Source organism: Verruconis gallopava, assembly GCF_000836295.1.
Source record: "Verruconis gallopava strain CBS 43764 unplaced genomic scaffold supercont1.2, whole genome shotgun sequence".
Lineage (NCBI taxonomy): Eukaryota > Fungi > Ascomycota > Dothideomycetes > Venturiales > Sympoventuriaceae > Verruconis > Verruconis gallopava.
Window position 1 is genome coordinate 1,203,352 of NW_015622138.1, and position 23,846 is coordinate 1,227,197.

General features: G+C 50.7%; 6 protein-coding genes across 7 annotated transcripts; 3 read left to right on the top strand and 3 right to left on the bottom strand.

Moving 5' to 3' along the window:
• Positions 1-742: 742 nt before the first annotated feature.
• PV09_00913 (uncharacterized protein) lies at positions 743-4,243 on the top strand. Its single transcript, XM_016353734.1, has one exon. It carries the CDS (start codon positions 1,106-1,108, stop codon positions 4,073-4,075), a length of 2,970 nt encoding a protein of 989 aa, XP_016218887.1. The 5' UTR covers positions 743-1,105; the 3' UTR covers positions 4,076-4,243.
• Positions 4,244-9,832: 5,589 nt separating this feature from the next.
• Positions 9,833-13,519, top strand: PV09_00914 (uncharacterized protein). Its single transcript, XM_016353735.1, has 4 exons — positions 9,833-10,415; positions 10,607-10,731; positions 10,791-10,997; positions 11,205-13,519. The coding sequence occupies exons 1-4, from the start codon at positions 10,053-10,055 to the stop codon at positions 13,261-13,263; spliced, it is 2,754 nt and encodes a 917-aa protein (XP_016218888.1). The 5' UTR covers positions 9,833-10,052; the 3' UTR covers positions 13,264-13,519.
• A 79-nt stretch (positions 13,520-13,598) lies between these two features.
• On the top strand, positions 13,599-16,490 carry PV09_00915 (uncharacterized protein; the record flags this gene model as incomplete). The annotated part of the gene is made up of 5 exons (XM_016353736.1): positions 13,599-13,888; positions 13,953-15,773; positions 15,897-15,923; positions 15,971-16,028; positions 16,146-16,490. Coding segments are annotated over 2 exons (1,625 nt in total), but the record flags the coding sequence as incomplete, so codon positions are not given.
• A 475-nt stretch (positions 16,491-16,965) lies between these two features.
• On the bottom strand, positions 16,966-18,863 carry PV09_00916 (the record flags this gene model as incomplete). Of its 2 annotated transcripts, XM_016353737.1 has the most annotated exons (6): positions 18,749-18,863; positions 18,612-18,680; positions 18,512-18,563; positions 18,448-18,459; positions 17,291-18,399; positions 16,966-17,238 (listed from the first exon to the last, which is right to left on the bottom strand). In XM_016353737.1, the coding sequence occupies exons 1-6, from the start codon at positions 18,767-18,769 to the stop codon at positions 16,966-16,968; spliced, it is 1,536 nt and encodes a 511-aa protein (XP_016218890.1). In that variant the 5' UTR covers positions 18,770-18,863. The 2 variants fall into 2 exon arrangements, with proteins under 2 accessions (XP_016218890.1, XP_016218891.1); XM_016353738.1 differs by lacking the exons at positions 18,512-18,563; positions 18,612-18,680; positions 18,749-18,863 and having other exon boundaries at positions 18,448-18,483.
• A 639-nt stretch (positions 18,864-19,502) lies between these two features.
• On the bottom strand, positions 19,503-20,262 carry PV09_00917 (uncharacterized protein; the record flags this gene model as incomplete). The annotated part of the gene is made up of 2 exons (XM_016353739.1): positions 19,503-19,976; positions 20,032-20,262. The coding sequence occupies 2 exons, from the start codon at positions 20,260-20,262 to the stop codon at positions 19,503-19,505; spliced, it is 705 nt and encodes a 234-aa protein (XP_016218892.1).
• Positions 20,263-20,421: 159 nt separating this feature from the next.
• On the bottom strand, positions 20,422-21,411 carry PV09_00918 (uncharacterized protein; the record flags this gene model as incomplete). The annotated part of the gene is made up of 1 exon (XM_016353740.1): positions 20,422-21,411. The coding sequence occupies one exon, from the start codon at positions 21,409-21,411 to the stop codon at positions 20,422-20,424; it is 990 nt and encodes a 329-aa protein (XP_016218893.1).
• Between the last annotated feature and the right edge of the window lie 2,435 nt (positions 21,412-23,846).

A 23,846-nucleotide genomic window follows, 5' to 3' on the forward strand; every position in this document is an offset into this window, starting at 1 on the left:
CATCCGGCAATCTCAGCACACCCGACGAGACACGCACCGCAAATTCATGTACTTGTGCGCGCCGCTCGTCCATCTGCAAACCGAGCTGCAGCGCACGTCTGCTCCCGTCATGACCTGCGGTTGCTTCTCCTGCCTCTGCTGCCCTGCTGCCTCAGCTGCTCCCTCCACGCCCGCGATCAGAATGCGGCCTGCTTCCTCGCAGAGAATACCTGTGTCTCTTTCTTTCCTCCTGCTCTTTGTTTCCTTCCTCTGTTATCGAGACTATCCCGACCGTTCAAGCCGTCGTTGAAGCCTGCGCTGTGGACTCTCTTTATGGACTCGCTTTTTGAACTGCTCTAGTCTGCCTCTTCGCTCCCCTTTTGTCTCCGACCGGTTGCTTTTCTTGTCCAGCCTGACAAACACGCTCGCAAAGGTGATGAATTTCCCAAGAAGAACATCGCGACGGTTTGGGTAAACACGGTGTCGAGAAACAACCTGAGTGCGCTTCCAACGCGTGGAGGCTGTGCTACGACGCAAGTGCAGCACAGCCAGCGCTCCCGTCTGCCGTGAATCGTTCGCGCTGCTGTCTGCCCGCATCGCTCTGCTGTGACCCTCTCAACTACCACGTGCATTTCTACGTTCCTATCCCGCTTTTGCCCCCCAAGTGGTCCTGAAACGGTCTGGATGGCGTACCTGAGCCTCCACCTCCCAAAGCATGTAGCGTGATGGCGTTCAAGATACGACAGGCAACAGCTTGGCGTGCCAGACTATAAAACCATCCCCCAACCTGTTGTCAGAACTGGCATTCATCCACAAGGCTTCAGTAAAGAAGAAAACACCCTCTTCAGGCTCATACGTGACACGGCTGGGTCTTCATTGCTACCTAACTTCCACTCTCGTGCTAGTCGCTAGGCGAACGGTACACCAGTCCTGACATATTACCGGACGCTTCGTTGTGCATGCTTTGGCCCTCGTCTCTCCATATTTCCTTTTGACAAATAGACCGAGCTGCTGGCCCACGGTCTGTCGGTGTTCCGTATCTCGACCTGGGTCTCGAAGAACTCAGACACATAAATCTGTGCCAACTAGCGCAACAACTCTTCGCAAAGTCAAAACCATAGTCATCATGGCGTTGCCGCACGGCTACATCTGCGGTTGCTACTTCCTGCTGCCTCCCATCAACGCGTGGAGCTTCCCGCAGAAGAGGTACATCGCACAGGCTAACGCAAAGGTGCACACCACAATCCTCGCCTCAACCTCGCGGACGACCTTGACACAGACGTTTGTAAACCCGTCTGGACATAAGGCCATCAAGGAGTTGAACTACAGCTTCCCACTGTACGATGGCGTCTCGGTTGTTGGTTTCACGTGTCGGATAGGTAACCGCACAATCGTCGGGGAGGTCAAAGAAAAGGAAAAGGCCCGCGCCGTCTACAAGAAAGCAAAGGAAAGGGGAGAAGTCGCCGGCCTGCTGGAACAGTTGCCTGAAGCCTCCGATGTGTTCCTCACAAAGCTGGGAAACGTACCTCCAGGAGCTTCCGTCGTGGTCGAAGTCACGTACCTGGGCGAGCTGAAGCACGATGCTGAGGTCGATGGCATCCGCTTCACAATCCCAACGTTTGTCGCTCCCCGCTATGGAAGCTACCCTTCGGACGTGTCCAGTTCCTGGGACACCTCGGCGGTTGCAAAGGGCCTCGAGGTCACCGTAGACGCAGAGCTTGGGGAGGGGTCCTACATCCGCGAGATGCGATCTCCCAGTCATCCTATAGCCATCTCGCTGGGCACCACTTCCCTTGCCAAGGACGCTGATCCGCAGCCGAACAAGGCGTCCGCGACACTCAGCCTGGCCTCCGCTGAGCTTGACAAGGACTTCGTTCTACAGGTGGTCGCAAAGGAGACGGCTGTTCCAAAGGCAATGCTCGAAACCCACCCCACGATCCCAGGCCAGCGCGCACTCGTGGCAACTCTCGTACCCAAGTTCGCACTTCCAGCTGAGCGCCCGGAGATCGTGTTCGTCTGCGACCGAAGCGGCTCGATGATGGGCAGCAAGATCGCCGCCTTGCGAAATGCCCTGAAGGTCTTCGTCAAATCTTTGCCCCTTGGCACCAAGTTCAACATATGCTCTTTCGGCTCCAACTTCACCTTCCTGTGGGAGAAAAGCAGCTCTTATTCTCAGTCCAGCTTGGACGAGGCAATGAGGCACATCGAGACCTTCGACGCGAACTACGGCGGTACGGAGATGTACGAGCCAATGGCAGAGACCATCAAGCGCAGATACAAGGACATGAACCTGGAGATTTTCCTTGTGACAGACGGCGAGATTTGGGATCAACAACGTTTGTTTAATCTGCTCAACGAGGAAATTGGCGTGAAGGGAGCTCCCATTCGCGTTTTCACCCTCGGTATTGGCGACGCGTTCTCGTCCTCGCTGGTCGAAGGCGTCGCTCGCGCGGGCAATGGCTTCTCGCAAGCGGTGGGAGAGAACGAAAAACTTGACAGCAAGGTCGTTCGTATGCTCAAGGCTGCCCTTTCACCACATATCAACGACTACACCTTGGAGGTTCAATATGAGGATGGCACCGTAGAAAGGGCTGTTGATAGTTTGAAGCTGACGCTAGGCGAGCCAGCGAAAAAGGCCTCGCCTTCCTTCAAGGAAAAGATCAAGGCGAAAATCTCGCTCTTCGACACGTCCGTTGACCTTGACGCCAGTGAGCCGTCAGCCAAGAATGAGGATGGCCAGGCCAGGTACGATCATCTGCCGACCATCGAGCCTCCAAAACTCCTCCAGGCCCCGCACAAGATCCCTTCTCTGTTTCCGTTCTCACGCACGACGGTCTATCTCCTGATCTCTCCTCTTGCAGAACAGAGCACTCCAACCGCCGTTGTTCTTCGAGGGACGTCTAAACACGGCCCACTTGAGCTCGAGATCCCTGTGCAGGTGTTGCCTAAGCCCGGACTGACCTTTCATCAACTTGCGGCAAAGAAAGCTGTGCAGGAGCTTGAAGAAGGCCGCGGCTGGCTTGCCAGCGCCATGGATGCTTCCACGGGAAAATTATTGAAGATTCAGCATGAGGGTCGATTCGGCGAGTTTGTCGAGCGCGAGGCGGTGCGTCTAGGTGTGATGTTCCAAGTCGGCGGCAAGTTCTGCTCCTTCGTTGCGGTAGAACAGAAGGATAAGGACGGTGATAATGCTGTTGAGAACGCCGAAGATTGGGAGTTCTTGGACGACGAAGTACGGAAACTGAATCTTCAGGGAGGAAGCGACGATGAGGCTGGTCCTCCTGGCTTCAAGACCGGTGGTCGTGGAGGATTGATGGCGAGTGCAAGACATGGCCTGCGCCGTAGCCGATTCGCCGCTCCAGTGGCAGCGCCGGGTGGTAGAGCAATGTCCGGATCGGCAGCGACAGCGCCTGCGCCTGCGCCTCCGCCTCCGCCCACATCAAGCCTGATGTCTTACGGCGTCCCCGCCCCTTCTGCTCTGATGTCTGCTCAAAGCGCAGCGTCCTTTCAGCAAGCAGCGCCTCCGCTTGGCGCTCGCACAAGCCCTCAGAGTGGGTTCGGTGCTGCAGTCTCATTGAGGAGCGGCAGTTACGATGATGAGGATTATGCGAGCGATACGAGCGCCGGGTACGATTCTCCTCAAAGCAGTCCCGCCGCCGACCTGACCGCGAAGCCGTCAATCGAGGATGTGATCACGCGTGGCTATGAGCTACCAAAATCAGAGAAGTCGAAGAAGAGGAAATCTGCTGCACCTTCAGGTGTATTTGACAGCTTCCGCTCTTCGCCCCCACGACAGCCTGCCGACCCACTCCAGGTGCTTATCGAGCTTCAGACCTTTGAAGGTTATTGGGGGCTAGATGAGAAGCTTTGTGTGGCGGTGGGCGCGGACATGGCGACGGCTACGCAAGAGGCTAAGAGCATAGACATGGACACAAAAGTGCTGGCCACTGCTCTCGCGGTATATTTCATGGCGACGAAGTTGAAGGACGACGAGGACACCTGGGAGTTGGTCGTGGAAAAGGCCAAAGGCTGGCTAGAGATGAATGGCTTCGGTGAGGATCACGACGTTTGGAAGATTGTAGCTGGGTTAATCTAGGTCTACACATCCATCTTTCCTTTGCACACAGTAAGGGACACGCACCAGAGGCGTCGCCGCGCTCTGCCCTGGAGACGAAATGAATCGGTAGTAATGACAGTTTTAAATAACAATATTTCTCCATCGAGCCACGGCCGATTGAAATTGAACTGCCTCACATCATAGAAATTTAATTTCCAGTGCACACATCATTCCTTGTTTCGATTTGCTGGCACGGTTGGGGGGCGTCATGACCGGTCAGTCTGACACCTTTCTGCACCTTACGCTGGTACTTACTACTGTCTTTCAAGATCACTGCTGGAGCTTTCGAAATGACATCCTTTTTAAATCTTTTCTTTTCTGCTGCAAGCGCCCAACGGTGACGACTGCGGTTCAAGCAACGTCGTCAGTTCTTTGACGCCTGAGAACCAGACGTGGAAACGTGATCATTCGTTCCATCTTTTCGCTTGAACCAAGCTACGCAACCCGTTGCGCTCTCTCTCTCTCTCTCTCTCTCTCTCCCCAGGCGGCCCCCCCCTTTCTACCCTTCGTACCGCCCGTCCCCTTGAACGCCTTGAACCGTCTGTCAGGATCGAAGTTCTGCAGGGAAGCAGGTGAAACTGTCGCACAGACAAAGTCATTCGAAGCTTCGTGCGCATCCGTGACGGGGCAAAGAAAACCAACGAGCAACCAGATGGGACGAGGAGTGGTGCAGGTCCCCGCGCCCTAGCTGCTTTTCCTCATCGTTGGACCTTCTCCCAGCTCCTCGCGCGTAAGGAGAGCGTCGTACGGCGAGCGCAACAACCAAAGGGGGGTTTCGTGCTACCGGTCCAGGGTGGCAGACCAAAAAAAAAAAAAAAAAAAAAAAAGGTCCGCAGCGCGTACGCCCTCCATTTGTTTCTGCCTCCCGTCTTTGGTTTCTTCCTGTTTCTCATCTCACACGCCCTCCCTCCTTTCGAGGCGTCCTGGTCCGCTGGCGAAAAGGGCTGCAGGCCGGAGAGGAAGAGGAACAAGGGACTCTCTTTTTTTTTTGCTATTTTTTGTTGCCCGTCTTGCTGCAGCTATGAAACGGGACTTCGACACCATCCGGGAGAGAGAGTGTGTGTTAGGTTGCGTGAGGCCTTAGTACAACTCCAGCTCGTTCCCCCAACCACTCAGACGCTTCGTCTCCACCCCAACCTATCAAGAACAAGACGAACCAAAAAGGGCCGCTCCCGCAAGGCTGGACAGAGGCTCCAGAGGCGCGGTTCCCCGTCTATTTTCGGAGACTGTACAGCTGCGCTTTCGCAAGTGGCTGTGCCTACGTTTTTCCAACGCTGTCGTGCAGGCGCTTTTTGTATTTATTTTTGGAGGGGAGGACTCTCTTTTTCTTTTTTTTTTTCCCCCTTCTATTCTTTTCCCTCTTGTCAAACATCGCATGATCATTGCATTTGGCGGTAAAATGACGATGGGTGCGCTAGAACCGGCAAACGAGACGCAGAATGGATCAAAGGCTGCGCGTCGCCTTGTCTGTGGCGTCTTTTCTACAAGTAAAAACACCCCTTCGTCAAGCGCTTCCCTTCTTTGCAGGGAAAGCCTTCCCTCTTCGGCTCCCTACTATCTGTCTCTCGTCTCTCTCCGGGTGACTCTCTGTGCACGTTCACTGCTGCTTGGACCGTGTCAGGTGCCTGGCGCACAAGACGATCATAGCCTTCTTCATCGTCATCTGGCGTGCACAAATCCTCCTTGGCTGCTTTCCGATCTCCGCGCCAAACTGATCTGAGCATGTCATCCGTAGTAGTCACTTCATCAAACAAAGCGTGGCTGGGATTTTGACTAAGATCCAGCGGAGAAGCATATCCGCACGAAGTCAGGAACTAGGCAAATTAAGGCAATGACAAAGGAAACCAAAAAAAAATATGATTTCGCCTTTTATCGTATGATCGTGCTTTTCATCAATTGTCCAGGGATACCAAGTTAGGAGAGTGTATTGAGCCTACAATTTCCCTGCGGATCGTTGGTGCCGGAATATGCGACGAAGAGGTGCCGTGTCCCCACTTTACAATCACAAAGTTCGCGAGAATTGGTCGGGTTTGAGTAAGCACCTCAATTACTACAATTAGGAGGAAGGAAAGGTTGTCCTTTCGGCACGGTAATGAACTTTAAATACGGATGTCCTTCTCGACTTTGGTCCTCGTGCACGAACGTCCGGCTCGTAGTATTCGAGGACTTTGCGATCGAGCCGTGCTTTGCGAAGCGATTTCAGACTTTCATCGCAGCACACGATTTCTTTCCCACCAAAGGCGATCCCGTCGCCTGGCGAGCGCATCTGCATTCCACAAAGCCTTGACCCACAACGTTCGAAGCACTGGACAAAACTGCTTCTCCGCTCAGCTTACACGAACGAGGGCATCTTGCTAGAAGTTAAGTGAACTTGGTCAGGTCGGGAAAAGGCCAGAGGCACGTGCACGAGACGTGAGCTAGTGTGGAGCTCCAGCAACGGCCCAGCCATCGTCAGAGTCGACGTCTCGTTCTGGCATCCATCATCAAAGAGCGAAAATCGCTTCATGCCTATATGCCATACAATACTGAACGTCGATGGGGGTTGGGAAAAGTATCTGCACGAGGCGTCTCGCTGAACCCTTTCCTATCGCCCCTCGGCTCACCGCCTAGTCGAAAGAATCAAAAGCCGTGACCACGACCCCTTATGTGGTAATGAATGTCTGTCATGTCCCAATATCTTGGCCAATGCTCCGCACTTGCCGTCCGATGGATGCTGGGCTTTGACGAAATGAAAAAAAGGCTGATTCACAGCGGTCCAAGAAAACACGCGTTTTTGGCCGTCGACGAGCGAATTGGTTGAAAAAGCTCCAAGTAGATCAGCCCGCTTACAGCGTTAGGCGACGCCATGTCCGTCCAGCACAGCAACGAGAAACGCAAGCAGGACGCCTCAACGTTATTAGGCACTCGACCGGCACCAGGCCGGCCTTGTTCAAGAGCAGTTCACAACATGGTCAACACTTTGACTCTGTTCGCAAACATACAAGGAGCTCGTCCTGCCGCTCATGTTTTTTCTTCCTTTTTTAATGGGTTGCAACAGCCCGCCGCCGCCCGTGAATATGCTGTCTCTTGCAAATAAAGCTAGGCTCTCGTGGCTGTCCCCGCCGAAAACGGTCTTACGTCGCTCCAGCGCAGAGTAGTGTTACATGCCTGTGACGTGACGACCAGCAGATTGCCCAAAGGGGTCCTTTGCAACGTTGCGGGTGAAGAGCGCAAACAACAGGACTCGCTAACCACAAGGGCGGGGAAGTTGGGCAAGCCAGGATAGATAAGCAGTTGCCGTGGAGGTGACATCGCTCGAAAATTCAAAGATGCATAGCGTCTCAGCAAGATCAGGTTTGTGATGTTCGCATGCTTTTTTTTTTTTTACTTCCATGGCCGAGGCTTGCATCGCGGTTTTGCGTCAACAGCCAGAGTGGAACTCTCCAATGCGCTAAAACGGGACGACCACGATCTCCACAGCGGATGACAGAAACGTTTCTGTAAACAGCCAACGATCTAATCACGACGAGATTGATTACGCATCAACATCTCGGGTGAAAACGTTCCTTGATAGGTCACACTTATCATTGATCGTGGAGTGAAAAAAAAAATCGAATGTAGCACCAAATTCAAGGCAGAGTAGAGATTTTGCGAACATGCTCGTCTCTTGGAAGGAGATGACCAGTTACAAGGACTGGGCAGCTGACTCAGATGGGAGAGAAGTGCATGGACGTGCTGAAGAAGACGCATGCCGGTGGAGGGCACTCTTGCGCAAGCACACGACGGCTGCATTTGCTTCAAAGCCGGATGGCCATCTAGTATGGGTAAAACTAAGATCGATGCGGCAGTTCGGCCAGCAGTGCATCAACAACGATGCAGCTGCACACACTTGCATGGTCCCGTTTCCCTCTCGCCGTGAGCAACTCACTTCCAGCAATAGTAGGCCATCTCATTGTTAGGCTTTGGCATCCAGTAACTGAGCGATGGGTAGACGAGATTATATAATTAGCTCGTCGGCTGATCCTGGGCCATCTGCGTCGTCTGTGGCACACCCCAACGACGAGGGTCATCCACGTCGACCAAAGGCCGAAGCAAGTTCCTGCAGGAGGCGAGATCAGAATGTCGTCCACCGAGTCCGGCGAGACGGTGAGCGTTTGCGGGATGGGACAGCCACTTCATTCTTGAGCCGTGAACGAGTCCGAATGAACGGGACGAAACTTGGATCGCTTGGCATCCAGATGCGAGACCGAGGGCCAGGCGTGGGTTGACTGAGGAGGGAGACAGAGAGAGACGGCAGATGCGCGAGCCAAAGCGTTTCTTCTCAAAGCGGTTGGGCGACGAGCCGTCAAGGTATCATCGCAGCGGCACAGCCAATGACGGGCGAGACGGGGCACGGCGTGCAATTCGTCGACTCAGGCCAGAGCCTTGTGGTAGGGCTGGAGCGCATCCTGACGCTGTGTGTGAGTGTGTGTGTGCACGTGCCTGCGCGGTCAGACCGAGAGCGTTGACCGGTCATGGCCCGGCCAGCCAATCACATTGCTCCCAGCACGACTGGTGTCCAACAGGGCTCGTTTTCGCACAACGTAGCGGCCGATCAGAGGACTTGTTCATTTGCCGTCGAGCGTTCCGGGACGAATTTCGCACTGTCAACCACGGGTCGCGCGCGCTCGCCGAAGTCTGCACCCGCTCTTCGTCTTCGGCGACGGCAGCGAAGCAAAGCAAGCCCACGACACTGCTGCTCCGCGCCAGGGCGGTCGACCTCTGTCCAGAACGCAGTGCGCCTCCCGGGATGTTGGCGCACTCGTGCATAAGCGAGTGCGTCCATGGTCGCGGGCTGGACATGCAAAGCCGCGGACGATGACCGGTTGTTCTTTGTCACATTCGGTCTGTGATTCAAATCTCGCGCGTCCCGAACCGACGATGGCCAGCGCCGGGAGAAGGCTTGCGATTTATGGATTTTCTTTGGCTCTCTCACTTGGGGCATGCCCCGTACATGCTGTTGACGTTGCAGAGGCGGTGGGGAGGGTTTGTGTGGATGGGGGTGGACGTTCGAGCATGCAGACAGATGTACACAGATCCAGACACAGACACACACACACAAACACAGCTGCATACGCGCATTCAGAACCACACAGCAGCACGCACGCATGCGCGCACGCACGCACACACGTGCGTGGATCCCCACACGTGCGAAGCGCGAGTGTGCGGTGGAAATGCTCTGGACGTGTGCTGCGGAGACGTGGACTTGTGTGAAGGCACGTCGACGCTGGCTGTGTGTATGGAGGTGTGTATGCATGCTTCCGTCAGCCCCACTGCAGCCGCTCGTAGGTTCTGCCCTTCAAGGCACTCCGCGAAAGAGCTGGCCACCTCTAGCTGGCGGGTAGCCCGCGCCGTTTCGCTCCACCCGCCTGGGTCATCCAACTAATTTTAGGCTCTGAGCCGGCCTGCAGAACCCGTCAACCAGGTCGTTCGTTTCTTTTTCCAAGGATCCTGGAGTCGAATCTGCTTGTTGCTTGAGGTCCCCCATCTCCCTCGGCCGCTACGCCGTGGAGGCCCCATGGAAATGACAAGATCATGGCGTACCTCCGATCATGCCTCAAATGCCTGTAGCGGCTGACGCCTCAGAGCGTGTAGGCTTTGCACACTAAAGATTGTGGCTCTGGGACTTTACCTAATCTTAGCATTGCGCCCTGCACTCGGCTTGCCCTGCGCCTGCTTTCCCAAAAATTCACCTCTACTTCTAATTCAAGGTGGTTTCGTCCAGTGTCCGCAAGCTAATTTTTGAATCATCCCACTCGATCCTCTCGATTGGACCGCAGCAAGTGCTCCGAACCGTGAATCTCTTGCCTCTCTCGAACCAGACATGCCCGAGCTTGGGCTGTTTCCGCCTACCCCTGGTCCATCTCTCATGGCATTTCCCCTTGTCAGACACTGAATTCCTGTCCGTTTGTATATATGGTCTTCGGTCACTGCCACCATGAGGCCGTCTCGCAACCATAAGACGGCGCGATCGGTACGTGATTGCTCAGGCGAGTCCGCCCAAGTCAAACATCATCGCCTGCGCCGAACCCGAAGGCAGGACGACATCTACGAGAAGCAGGAAAGTGGCGATTTGGCAACCGATCAAAAGATAATAACCCGCAAAGAGCGGACCCCACTGAGTAAATCCCACGCTTCATCCTTTGATCTCTCTGTTCGCCTACGGACCAGCAAGTCGCATGAAATGCCGTCAGGCGCCTCTCTGCCGTCGGTTGGCCATGGCCCCAAGCTGACAAAGACGGGGAGAGTCTCCAAAGCGAAGAAGGGCATCAAAGGCGCACACCGGTGCGGTTGTGGAAAGGTCGGTACTTTCTATCCTACACCATGATCCCCTCGAGGCTGCCTTCACCGTCTCATCGAGCCCGTTTGTGGGCTAGGCCGACGATTAACATGACGTTCGCTCTTTTGCCCAGCTCGTTCAAAGGCGCTGCTATGTGGCCTGATTCACTTTGCTTGGCCGCCTGAGCTACTTCACGTACTAACAGTGGTCAGACGTACTCGCGGGCAGAGCATCTGCGCCGTCATCAACAAAACCATGAAAAACAGCTGCCTTGCCTGCTTTGTGGCAAGATTTTCCACCGGCAGGATCTCTACGATCGTCATCTTGCAACAAAGCAGTTCGTGTTCCTTCATCACTTCCACAATCCAGGCCATGGTTGACCATAGATAGCAACAGTGATTCCTCAAACTCGATGTCACGCCGCGACTCCGCAACCAGTGGAAGCCCCATCTCACCATTACATGTGCAAACTTCGCTATCTTCTGGCCTGGCTGAACCCGTCCTTGCATCACAGCGCTTGGTCGAACCGAACGATCAATTTTCAGAGTTCCCGCAGAACTCACATTTCCTCTCTCGGCACCACACTGGCGAAGCGCCGTCAAGGTATTCTCCAACTTTCTTTCATCCAACAACCCCCAGTATCATTTTCTCTTCAGAACCACTCCATCAGACTTCCGATACCACCCTCCACTCTACGAAGTGAGTTTCCTTACTGTCAGCATCATTTTCGTATTTTCTCTTGTTTTACTCTTTGGTCATGTTCGTTCAATCAAGGAGTCAGCTTTAGCTAATTTCTTCTTCCCTTCTCAGCCCGTCAAGCGGATCCGACGCCTCTTATATCAAAGATGAGCCTTACCCTCAGCCATATTTCACGAATGACTCTTTCGGGGAGCTGAGTGCAACAACCACCGAATCAGACCCGGTGTCCTACCTCGTTCCAAGACCATCACTTTCCTCGTCGGGCGATGTTTCCCCCTTCAGCCCATTCTCATTCTCAGCCTCATGGGCTCATACAAACCCCATATTCACGCATTCAGCCCTGACTGAAACTATCCCTTTTGCTTACAACTCCTCATCGATAACATCCCCTCGAACCTTGGTCACACACATGCAGATGCCCAGTTGGATCGAAAGTAACAACGATATTCCACATTTCCCGCCTTCAGGTCTCACGTCGCCCTCTTCTTCGTGCGCTCCTGCAATGGCACCCGTCGTACTTCCCTCGCACCCAAACGGTGCACCATATCCACTCGCTTTCGTCGCCCAGAAAGATAAGTATGGAAGTCTTGATATTGAGAGCCCTCTCGAGGAGCAGCAACTTGGAGTGGAGCTCAGTCTCAAGACCAAGCAACACTATCTCGAGGCTTACTGGACTCGCTTTGACCCTTTCTTCCCTATTGTACACAAGCCAAGCCACCGACCCGGGACCAATCCATTACTGACAGCAGCCATGATGGCGATCGGAGCACAATACGCGGATGAAGAATTCGCGCGCAGCGACTCTCGAATTCTGCACGAGAAATGTCTAGAGCTGATCGCCAAGTACAAAGACGTTCTGTTGACGGCAACGCGATTGGATTACATGCAAGCCATTTTCCTTGTTGAGGTCATGTCTCATTATAGGGCGAAGAGGACTGCGCCGCGGCTTTCAGAGGTTTTCTTGAGCGTGTACGCCTCTCTGTGGAAGTTCCATACAAATACTGGTCGATCCTACATTGAGAGTCTCAGCACTATTCAGCCACAGCTGAGCGACGATGATCTGAGGTTGCAGTGGTCCGAATGGGTTGCAACGACTGGTTTTTGCCGCTTGCTTGCCGCTTGCTACGTCTTCGAGACCATGCAAGCGCTTTTGTTGGTCCGGTCGACGCACACAACCCCAAGTTGCGGCCTCGAGCTGCTTATTCCCGCCCCGGCAGCTGTGTGGGATGCTTCCAGTCATGTTCGATGGGCTCAGATGATACGTCAACACCAACCAGAGATCTTAGATATGTCCGAGATCCTAGATGCACTTTGGACGAGCAACACGCCTCCTGCACAACGCGACCCCTTCCAATCTTCAATCCTCATTGCTTGTCATGCCGGCTCAGTCTTGTTGCAGAAGAATGAACTACAAAATCCGTCCTTCAACGCCCCAAGCGCCATGCACACCTTGTTTGAACCCGGAAACATCGGTGTTCTGGAGCGTTGCCTCTATGCTCACCCGAGCATAATCACCATGCATCACATAGTGCAGCTTGCTTCACTAGCGCCCTTTCGAGCACTTCTCGCAACTAGCGGAGAGTCCTGGGTGCTATCTCAACGGCTGTCCCAAGACTCTCTCATCGCCGCCGCAGAGTTCACTACGTTAAAGTCGGAGCTGCGTTCGTGGACGGATGCGACTGAGCAGACGTTCTTCTCCGGGTCGACTGGAGACAATATTAGATCCGCTGTCCAACATTCGCTACTTATCTTGAAAGCGTGTCTCAATGCTCCTATCTCTGGCCTCGCCTTTGGACCTGACATGGCTTTATACTTCGCATGCCTAACACTATGGGCAGTTACGTACAGCGCGAGTAGCAAAGCAGAAGCTGCTGGTATGAAGTTCGACAGCAGCGCACCGGTCATTCTCGAGCCCTCGCAAGCCCGGCAGGATGCAAGGACATTTTGTGACTTCGCGGTCGTCGAGCTTTCTAGAAACTATTTGGACCGCTTGATCTCAGACGACCGCATCAGCAGCTGGCGGCATTCAGTCAACGCCGTTCTTCGATGGAGTTCTTGGGCTCTTGGGGGCATGAGCATCCAAAACAGAATACTCGGGGAACTGATTGAGAGCGCAGTGGGTGTTCTTGACTGTTTGAAGGACCGCGGCTGGCAAGACGGTTGGTTCTAAACATCTCACGCATTTGGGCGTTGAGCAATGCGGCATTTTTCCGCATCTCTGATTCACCTTCACGGCATTTCGAAGATTACACATGTATCTTGTCAAGGTTGCACTTAGATACCACTCAGAAGTTCAGTGAGACGTCTCGTCATTTTTTTTTTTTTGGGATAGTGAAGCTTGCAGGCGAGCCCCTCCATAATAGATAGAAAATTATAGTCGCAAAAAGAGCTCACAGCTTCGAACAATGAAACGCGTGCTGAATCCCTCAAATATGATTGGTTCTCGCGTAGCCTATTACGCACTGCAGCACATGAGCTTTCACTTCTTCGTGCTCCTTTCGTCTTTTATGTGCGTCTGTTCTGAAGTCGTGGACGGGAGGTTGAAAATGTCCATCGCAGCTGATTTTCGCCGGCAACTGAGAGCGCTGCAGTCTCTTGTCCATCGGGCCAGGGCTGAGCAAGGGCGACATGAGCTTGACAATTCTCTCGTGACCAGACTCACAGACGTGCTCCTGCGGACATGGGACCTTGGCTTCACGGCCTTCGGAGGCCCGGCAGTGCACTTCAAAATTCTGTTCGATAGATTCGTCGTCGGCGGAGCGGGAAAGGGTCAGAAGTGGATCGACGAGCAGACGGTATGCCGTGCCCGCTTGCCAGATGTTCGCCCCAAGTTTTGCGCGCGCTGATCAAGACGGGCAGTATCAAGAGCTCTTCGCGATATGCCAGGCCCTCCCTGGACCGGGGAGTACGAAGATGCTATTTTGCATCGCGCTGGTTCGCGCCGGCGTCGTTCCGGCCGTTGTGGTCTTCCTCGTCTGGAGCCTTCCGGGGGCCCTCGCCATGTACGGCCTGTCTCTTGGGGTCGAACGCATGAGCGAAATACTCCCTTCTCCGGTGTATGCCCTCTTGTCCGGCCTCAACGCGTCGACTGTGGGCATCATCGCGTTGGCGGCGGTGCAGCTCGCGGAGAAGGCGATCAGAGACCGTTGGACCCGGATCTTGGTTCTTTTCGGAGCTTGCGCGGGGCTATGCTACAACTCGCTGTGGTATTTCCCAGTGCTGTTGGTCGCGGGAGGGATCAGCACGCTGCTGTGGGATGGCTACGTGCGGGTTTGGATCGCGAGAATGGTCACGCGCTACAGGCGCAGCGGACAGCGGGAGGACGACGAGGCAGCAGATCATCCCAGTTCTACCTTGGCTATCGACGAGCACCGAGACTCTTCTCAGAGTGGCCCTGTTCAGCGAAGGGTTTCAACGCCAACAAGCGATCACCAGCAACATGACGGCCAAAACTCCCCTGTCAACTTTCACCGTCTCTCCATGACGGACGGGCCACCGGAAGCAGCCCCTCTGAAACATCCAATAAGTGTTCGCGTCGGTATATGTCTTGTTGTTGGCTTCCTGGCGTCTTTCATCGCCACCATGATCGTTCGAGGCATGGTCAAACCATTACCACGAGCCGCCGCTCTTTTCGCGAACATGTACCTGGCAGGCACAATTATCTTCGGCGGAGGTCCCGTGGTGATTCCATTGTTACGTTCTTATGTTGTCGGTCCGGGATGGGTGTCTAGCCGCGACTTCCTCATCGGCCTAGCGATCATTCAGGCGATGCCGGGGCCAAACTTCAACTTTGCTGTTTATCTTGGGGCACTTGCCATTCAGAAGACGCCTGCATCTTCTCTTCTTGGTGCATTGATGGGTTTCCTTGGTATCTTTGTCCCTGGCATTGTCCTAGCAGTAGCTTTCCAAAGCTTCTGGCAGGTTCTACGGACAAGACAATGGGTGCTTGATGTCCTTCGTGGTATCAATGCCACGGCTGTGGGCCTCGTCTTCACCGCGGTATACAGGCTCTGGGAGATTGGATACCTGACCCCAGATGCGAGCCAGGGAGTATCTCTCGCTCTAGAACCCTGGTGGGTTGTCGTTACCGCAGTTTCCTATGCCGAAAGTGCCTGGTTCAACGTTCCCCCTGCAATATCCATTGTGATTGGCGCTGTTCTTGGCTTGTGCTGGTATGGTGCTGTGAAAGCATAGAATCTCTGTATGACTGAGAGAGTTGGGGCTTAAATTCTATGTAGCCTACTGGGAACACGATGAGCAGCATAATGTTCTGTAAGGCTGAGCCTTGTCATTGTATGCAAGTTATCTGGATCCCACTCCCTGCAGCGCTTTGTTTTTTAGCTTTGGCAAGCCTTGTCGCTGTGACGTAATTAGGGTTACAGTATCTGTTGCTTTCAGATCCTTGCAAGTTGGAACAACCAGATCCTATACGCTCTCACGCGGGTACAAGATCGACATTGGAGTAATAAGCCTTGCAGTGGCCACGCGCTCGCTGCGCAAGTTGTTCCAGAAAAAAAAATCCTGTTTCTGCCAACCTTGGCTGAACGCATAAATACTTCGTATCTTAATGATTCGTTTTCGTACTACTCATAATCTTCGAAAGTCAGGACATAAGATTTCCCACAGAAACAAAAGTGCGCTATAATGAATAACGACTCTGGTATTACAAAGGGCGCGAAGGTGAGCTATTCCGATCCTGTTCCCGTCCAGACACTGCAGTCCCGCACTGTGACCCATGTTGCCGCTTTGTAGACTGCGAACGGAATATCCATGATCAAGGCAGCTAACAACCTCATTCTCTAGGGCGTGACAAGTACTGTCGGCAACACAGCACGTAATCCACTTCTATCTTACGTGCCACGTCTAACGAGCTGTAGGTCGGTGGATTGACTAATACAGTTGGTGGGGTTGTCGGTGCCCTTGGCCGCGGTCTAGGTGTAAGTGCAAAGCATCGAATAGCCCGTCTAGTGATCGAAATTAATCGTTTTTCAACAGATCTTTTGAAACTCAATCCCCAATAAACTCTCTGGTTTTTCCCTAACATCTTCTTAGGAGAGACAGTATCAGGCGCCACGGGTGGCGCTGGAAATAGCGTCGGGCAAGGTATTGCAGACATTGGCAACGGTGTTGAAAACGGTGCGGCCGATGTATCGAAAGGGGTGAAGAGAGCTGGAGAATGGAAGTCTTGAGTTTGCACTTTCGCAAAAATGAATAGAAGGCAACGAGATTTGCAATAAGAAATGAGCGACTCCAGGTTGAACGACTGGTATTCAGGAAGTCATTAAGCAGAAATCGGTTCGAGAATTGATACTCGTGTCAATCAATTCTTGATTTCAGGTCAATTTCCATGCCGCCCGTGCACAAGGTCAGATGTATACATAACAATTCAAAAAAAAAAAAAAAAATGGAATGAATCTCAAAACGTTTGCTCACCGAAGGCTATCTCTTTAGTCAATGATAACCACGAACTAAGCGGAAATACCACAAGGACTTCACGCCACGTGAATGCGCTTTGTTTCTCTACTTACCAGACATATGGGGTTATGAGCTTTGACTACGGAGTCAACGGGTGTGAAACGTTGCATGGATCCTGAAGTTTAATTTTTTTTTTTTTTTTTATTCGAGTGGCTTGCCTTCGCCTTGCCTGCATCAAGTACAAAGTTCGAACTCTGTCTGGCTACATTTGAAGGCCACATACACATAGAGTAGATTTTCAAATTGAAGCGTGGGTGTTTTGTGAAATGGTTGGTTTCTTGTGGTAGTCTTTATGACATTAAAGTCAGTGTTACACGACTGGTTCCTTTGTTCACGCAAAATGTTATCTTCTCAAATGAGGTCTTTGTGGAACTGAAAATTGAAACATTCAAAACGATTATTTATATCTGAGCTGATTAACGCCCTGGCCTAGCCTCTCTACAAGCCGCGTAGTATGGTCTGCCCAAGGCTTTGTCTCGCTTGCTGAATCCAAAGGATATCTCTTCAGCTCGTATCTCCACCACACTGCCCAGCCAAGGATAGTAATGACAGTGAGTGGAACGCTGATCGCCCAATATATCCAGAAATAGTCGCTGACCACATCTATTTTCTCTCCATTATCTGTAGTCCCCGGAACCCAATTGAAAATGCCTTGTATCGAGAAAAGTGTCTAGTCCGAATTAGCTTGGCGTTCTTTCGCAATTGAAAGCCAGAATACAGACTGCAACATATGATGGCGGCAGAAATAATGCAGATATGAATGCTAGGATTTTCATTGAAACGCTATCTCGGCCAGTCGTTTTTGCGATGCGAGCGTTCAGACGGTTGTCTCTCTGTGCGACAAAGCTATACAGTATGCTGAGCTGCAGATCCATACGTGCCTGGAGATTATCGACATGGTTTTTGATTGAAGTCGCAACATCCCTATTGTACTCGAGGGATTCGGTCAAGAATTTTTCCTGAGAAATAGAAGGATATACTTGTCTCAATAGGTCCTTCCAGAGATTGAGCAAAAAGTCCGAGGTCTCAAAATTCCAGCCGGGAGATTGTTTGGTAAAAATAACTTTTGTGTATTGTGTGTTGATGCGGACTGTCATACTGTTCATGACTGTGGGCTGATCCAATAGTGCGTTGGTCCAGTCGGCCTGCTCTTGAGGTGGACGAAAATGTGGCCACAAGCCAGACATGCCATGCTCACTTCTTTTCCCGACCCTGACTACACCGAGTTCGCGTTCAATCTCCATGACCTCTTTTGTGAGCTCACCTTCACAGAACGCTCGCATTCTTGCCAAGTGATCCGACATCAATGCGCAAGGCAGTAAAAGAGGATGGTTCCATGGCAGCAGGGAGGTCTGCAAAAGTTTCAACATCTGATCTGCTGGACTAAAGTATTCCCAGGAACTTGTTCTCCCAGATGAACCTGTCGCACTACGACCCATTGCGTGCCATGCTGTGCTGGTCACACTCTCACCATACAGCAGCGCCGTCGTCCAACCAGTTTGTACGTCAAATGAGACGGACAGCCCGTAATTCGCAATTTCATATTTCTGCGGAGCTTTGAGGACCAAATTAATTTTGAGTAGCTGACCGCTCTCGTTCTTTGTCAAATATCGCGAACGGGTGCCATTAGCGACCAGGAAACTTGGAAGTGTTGCCAAATGTAGATCTAGGACTTTTTCTGCCTCGATGAAGGCGCTTTTAGTCATTCCAAATCCTGGTGGAAACAAAGACGTACGATCGCAGATCAAGAGCCTCAAGCCGCCATTGATTTTATCTTCTTTCTCTCTGACCGTTTCAGGCACAGCGAACTCTCCTCGGCGATGCAGCCAGTCTTCAGGGTTTTGTTAGCCCATTCCGATTTTGAAGGGCCTTTGTTTACCTTCGCATTTTCCTGTAATTGATTTGAGCGATAGAGATATTACGACCAAAGATCTTGCAGGTACCTTTGTGAATTACTCCACTACGTTGAAATTGACAGTCCTTGACTTTCGCATCCTGGGACTAGATGAACTATGTTCCAAATTATGATCCTGAGTTGCGTACATTACTAAAACTCCAAGTCTCAATATACTCTAAGCGCTTCGCATCCCATTCGACGTCCTCCAGAGCAGCCTCAAATACAATTAGCATACATCTTTGGCTCGGTGTTCGTGAGAATAATGTCGGCATTTGCAACTTACAGCTCGCGCTGCAGAGAACATCGTATCATGTATTATGGCCCAAGGGCTTGAAATGTCAAAGGTGTAGATTAGGTGACCTTGAATGGCAAGCTGACGTGGAATTGTCTCGATCTACTCTTTTGAGCCATATGCGGTGATGACCAAAGCTTGTGGCTGAAAGGCTGGGATGAGGGGATTGGGCAACGCGTGATTGAAACTGCATGACTGCAGCCCTAGAACTAATGAGACATTGGATTGAACGCTTAATTCCGTCAGCATCATTGTCTTTCAAATTGCGCCGTGTTATAGTCCTATTTCACAAATTTAGATTTGTTTAACAGCGCAAGGCCGCATACTAATTATGGATCACGGTTCATTGTGAGAAGTTGTAGTCTGCGCAGGCCTATACCTTGAAATCACTTCCGCAGAGCAGGAACCAAGAAAATGGCACAATATTTTCAACTGCAGGTAAAACATATCTCGAAATCCTCCAGAATCTTGGCCTAATTGTAGCCCTGGTACATTTCCTCCTCGGAAGTGATTGTATTTGAGCCTAGCGCAGAGTTTTCTGGAATAACAGTTTGGCAAGTAATGGCCATCGAAAATTATGTCTGCTTAAACTGCTGAATCAAAGGAAGTACTAGTCTCGTCCCGGATTTGGAACCGAAAAATTCGGCGTGAGCACGTTCGCAGAAACAAACATACCGCGGCCCAACAGGCGATGAGTACGAAATATCTTCAAGAATTTCCTAAGAATGCAGAGATGCGATTCTATCTAATCAACATTAAGCCATGGCTCTGCGTTGCTAAGCCATTGGACGACTATATCCACTTCCTGCTTCTCCTGCTTTTCGGCATTATCAGCCGCATGGTATGTCTCTCCACCTATTTTCAGGGTATTGCGATACTGCCTCGAAGTTTGCGCCATTTCACTGAGTCTTGCCGCAACAACGTTTGCCTCATTTAAGCTTACCATACGGCGTTTGCTCTGGGAACTTGCCGCAGTCTCTTTGCACAGTATCCATATCTTTTCTTCAGGACTAAGATCGTCATTGTCGTCATTTTTGACAAATGTGCTTGGGTGGTTATTACTGATATTGCGGACCTCCTCGTTTATATGTCCGAAGCCGTGGTGATTCGTGAGATTAGAAGAAATGTTGACCAACGCACTAATCTTGAATAAAATATACATATCATGTGCAAGTTCAAGAGGTGTGCGCCCCTGTAGCATTCTCTCGATGAAGAAGCTCTGATTTGTGCTCAAGCAGTATTCTGGTAAGTTCGGGTTTGCGGCCAGAAATGACCGTGTGCAAAATTGTGTCGCCAGCTTCATTAAGCATCTCAAGTTCGTCACACTTGGAATATGAGAGCAAAAGTTCAATAACTTCAGAGAGCTTATTCAACGAAGTGCTGTCTTTTATCTGAGACATCTGCGCCTTGATCCAGTTGTGTAGAGGTGTACCGTCACCAGCAGCGGTACTATTACGCTGTATCAGCAGCTTGTATCGTATATTGCTGTCGAGAAGTTCTAACATGGCCTTCAAGTTCTCCGTTTTGTGGTTCTTGGAACATATATCAAACTTTGCGAGTACGTTGTGTGCTAAGTTGTTGGCTGCCTTCTCGCGAGTGATGGGATCTGCTCCAGCCTTGTGTAGTAACTTTGCCTTTGCTAATCGACCTAGTTCGAAAGCAAGTTACAGTGGTGTCTCGCCTGAGACCAGCTGTGATTCAATTTGGCCGGGGAATGTTCTTATAACGTATTCGAGTCGTGCTTCGGAATCATTCTCAAGGGTCCCGGCGAGAACAAAAAAGAGCAGATATTCTTGATTGGCATGATACCAATCAGAAATAGCTTTATGAACCCCACCAAGTCCTCTACTTAGTCTCTTAACTCTCATGTCATCTTTGTAAGCGGTCAAAAACTCTTGATAGAGTCGCAATGGCGTGTCACTGAGGAAGTATTCGAGAATTTCAAGAGTTCCTGACTGTGCCGCCAACAAAAGAGGAGATATCTGAGTCCCGCTAGAAACCCGGATTTGAGTTTGTCTTCCAGCAGCCGCCCAGTCCGCACGCTTCCTGCCATACACAGACAAGCCTTGGTAATACTTCGAGCTCTCGTGACTCTGAACACCACTGCTTTTGACAAGATCTTCGAACGGAATACCACAGCCAGTGCTCTTAATCAATTCAATGACCCTCCTAGTATTGCCGAGCTGAATAGCTTGTTGAAGGTAACTAGTCTTAAAACTGTAAAATAAACTGTCATATTCAGAATTTATTTTTGTTTTAAGAGTGTTATAATGCTTTCCGAGTTTGAGAAGCCAGGAGAAAAGAGGTTCATTGACTGCATCAAGAGCATACCCAAGTAACGAACTCGAAGAGCGAGAAGTGTTGATCATATCTCTGTCACTCAAAGTCTTGGCCGGACAGAACCAGGATAAGTAGTCTAGCGGTGCAACATGGCTATCAAATTCTAGGGAGACCGCGCCTATGTTTTCGGTGGAAAATTTGTCGTCATTGATCTCTTCATAGACGTGCACATCGCAACTGCTCTCGCTCCTGCAGTCATTATCGTGCTGCTCAGCCATTATGTAGCGAGCGTTTCTCTCATCCTTTTTCTCAGGGCTGTACTGAGCGAGGCAAATCTCTAGAATCACTTCGGCGACTTCAGTACGATCCCTCATCACTGCAATAGATAGCGGGGATGCCCCGAATTGATCCTGAACTGCAATTCTCACTGGCGGTTGATCACCTTGGGGCAGAAGCGTCAATGCCTTTATTCTGTCGAGGTCTCCAGCCCAAGCCGCTTCAAACCTTAGAGAGATATATTAGCACTATTCGCGTGAGCCTTTTGTGTATTACAATTGTACGTATTGCTCCTTCACCTCCCCATGAAGCTCTCCAATTTTAAAATCAAATTATACTCTAATTGGTTTTTTAACATCTCTGAATGGCTGAAAATAATGGTTTTGGTTGTATTCATTCAAAGAAATATCTGGATAAAGTTCCTTGAATGTTTTCGCACCACGTCTCAACAATTCAACCTCGAGCTTCGTAAAATCATCGATAGTAGCTTTAATAGCAACCATCTTTTTTTTTCAATCCTTTCGTAGACTCAAATTCTTTAAATCGTATTTCGTATGCTTTCATGTCTCTATTGTAGCGTTCCCTGGCGTACTTAATGCTTGTTGAAGCTGTCCAATGCTTATATGAGTCAAATTGAAAATCTTTCAGATAATCCACGTTAGGCATCAGTGGTATCGGCGGTTCGGCTATAAATTTTTCGCCATCATACTATTTTAGACCCTTAAGATTCGCGCGAACAAGATCAAGGGTGGACATGCCGGCATAATGGTGGAAGGATGTCGCCAGCAACTCAGCGGATGAGCGTGGTAGTGTGTTCGGATCAGCTCCATCTTCAAGTAAGGCAATAGCTACATCTACGAGGTCATTACTAATGGCAGCCACAAGAGGTTGCTCGACTGATTGTCGGAAGATTTTGGTGGAGAATTCAGGATCAGATTCTAACCTTGACTTGGTGTGTTTGTCGGAGATAATTTTGGCTTGCTTGATCCATGCAGAGAAATGAATGGCCGGTGCAATGCCTTTCTCAAGAATTTTCAGACAAGTTAGAGTATCTGAATTCCTAATTGATGTCAAGAGCGGTGAACTCGTCCGGAGACTCCAGGAACTGCCCCCAACCACGATGTGATGCAAAGCTGCAAGAGCTGACGGTGTGTCATTGCCTAGAATCAAATCGAGTGAATCAGTTCCATCATTGACGTAGTATTGCAAAGCGCTGATGCCATTGAGATCGGCCTGGCTACTGCTTGCATTCAAGTTAAGCAGTGTCTTAGCAATGGCTTGAGCCTCTTGTCGTGACAATGCCAAAGCAAGGACTAAAGTTAGGATGGCAGCTCGAGGAGATTGATCGTAATCTTTGAAGATCTTGATGGGTAGAAGAACATCGGCACCAAAGGTGTCCACCAAAAGTCTGACTGCTTCGTTGTGTCCGTTGAATATCGCCAGATGAAGCGGACTGCAAGCGACATCCCATGCTGCGACGTAAACATTGGAAAAATCTGGCTCTTCCAGATTGTCATTAGGAAGTAATTCAAACTTTAGATCTGAATCTCGGGAAATCTTGATAAAGAATCCCGTGAAATTTGATGTCGAATCAGCATCAGAGCTCCAGTTCTCCTCACTGCCACACGTGTTGTGGCAACACTTAATTTTCTGGTCGTACTAGAGCACTCACCTTGAAGCTTCTGAGAATTCTTTATCAAAATTTTATGGTGTCAACACATTCTGAACGACCAGATTCTTCATTAACTTTTTTTCATAACCGAGATCCCTTGATAGTCTCGCTTTTTTCATACTCCGCCTCGTTCCGCTCGCTTCTCGTAAGAATGGCCTTGATTATATCCACATTGCCCCTCTCTACGGCAAGATGCAGCGCAGTAAAACCATTAGCTAACCGTGAGACCAGACGAGCGTCTGCATCAATAAGTGTCTGGACAATATCTGGCGTAGAGCAAAGAACGGCAAGTTGTAATGGAGTCCGTCCGGTGTGGTCACGTTGATTTGGATTTGCACCTTCTTGCGATAACCAACCCTTAACACGCTCGAGGTCACGGTCTACAATAGCAGCACAGAGGCGTGCTGTAGTCCCAATATATGCCATTTCTGTCCAATCCGAGTCAGTGGTCGGACAGAAGCTCCCAATTTGTTGTCGACCTGGATTGTCTTTAAGGAAGGATATTTCTCCTTTCACATATATCTTCTCTTCTTCCTCAGCAACCTATAAGTCCTGAATCAGCATTCACTATATCTGTCAACAGTGGAATGAAAAACAAACCAACTTGCTTATCTAGTTCCGTGATAGGCTTAGGACATGAACCACAGCAATATCCAAAAATATCATCCACATGTCCAATAAAGACAGGGTGCCGATGGGGGTCACTTCTCGATCTTTGATTTGATTCCACTCGGCTATACAATGTCAGTTCGGAAAAATTCTGGTTAAAGAAAGAAAGAAAGAAAGAAAGAAAGAAAGAAAGAAAGAAAGAAAGAAAGAAAGAAAGAAAGAAAGAAAGAAAGAAAGAAAGAAAGAAAGAAA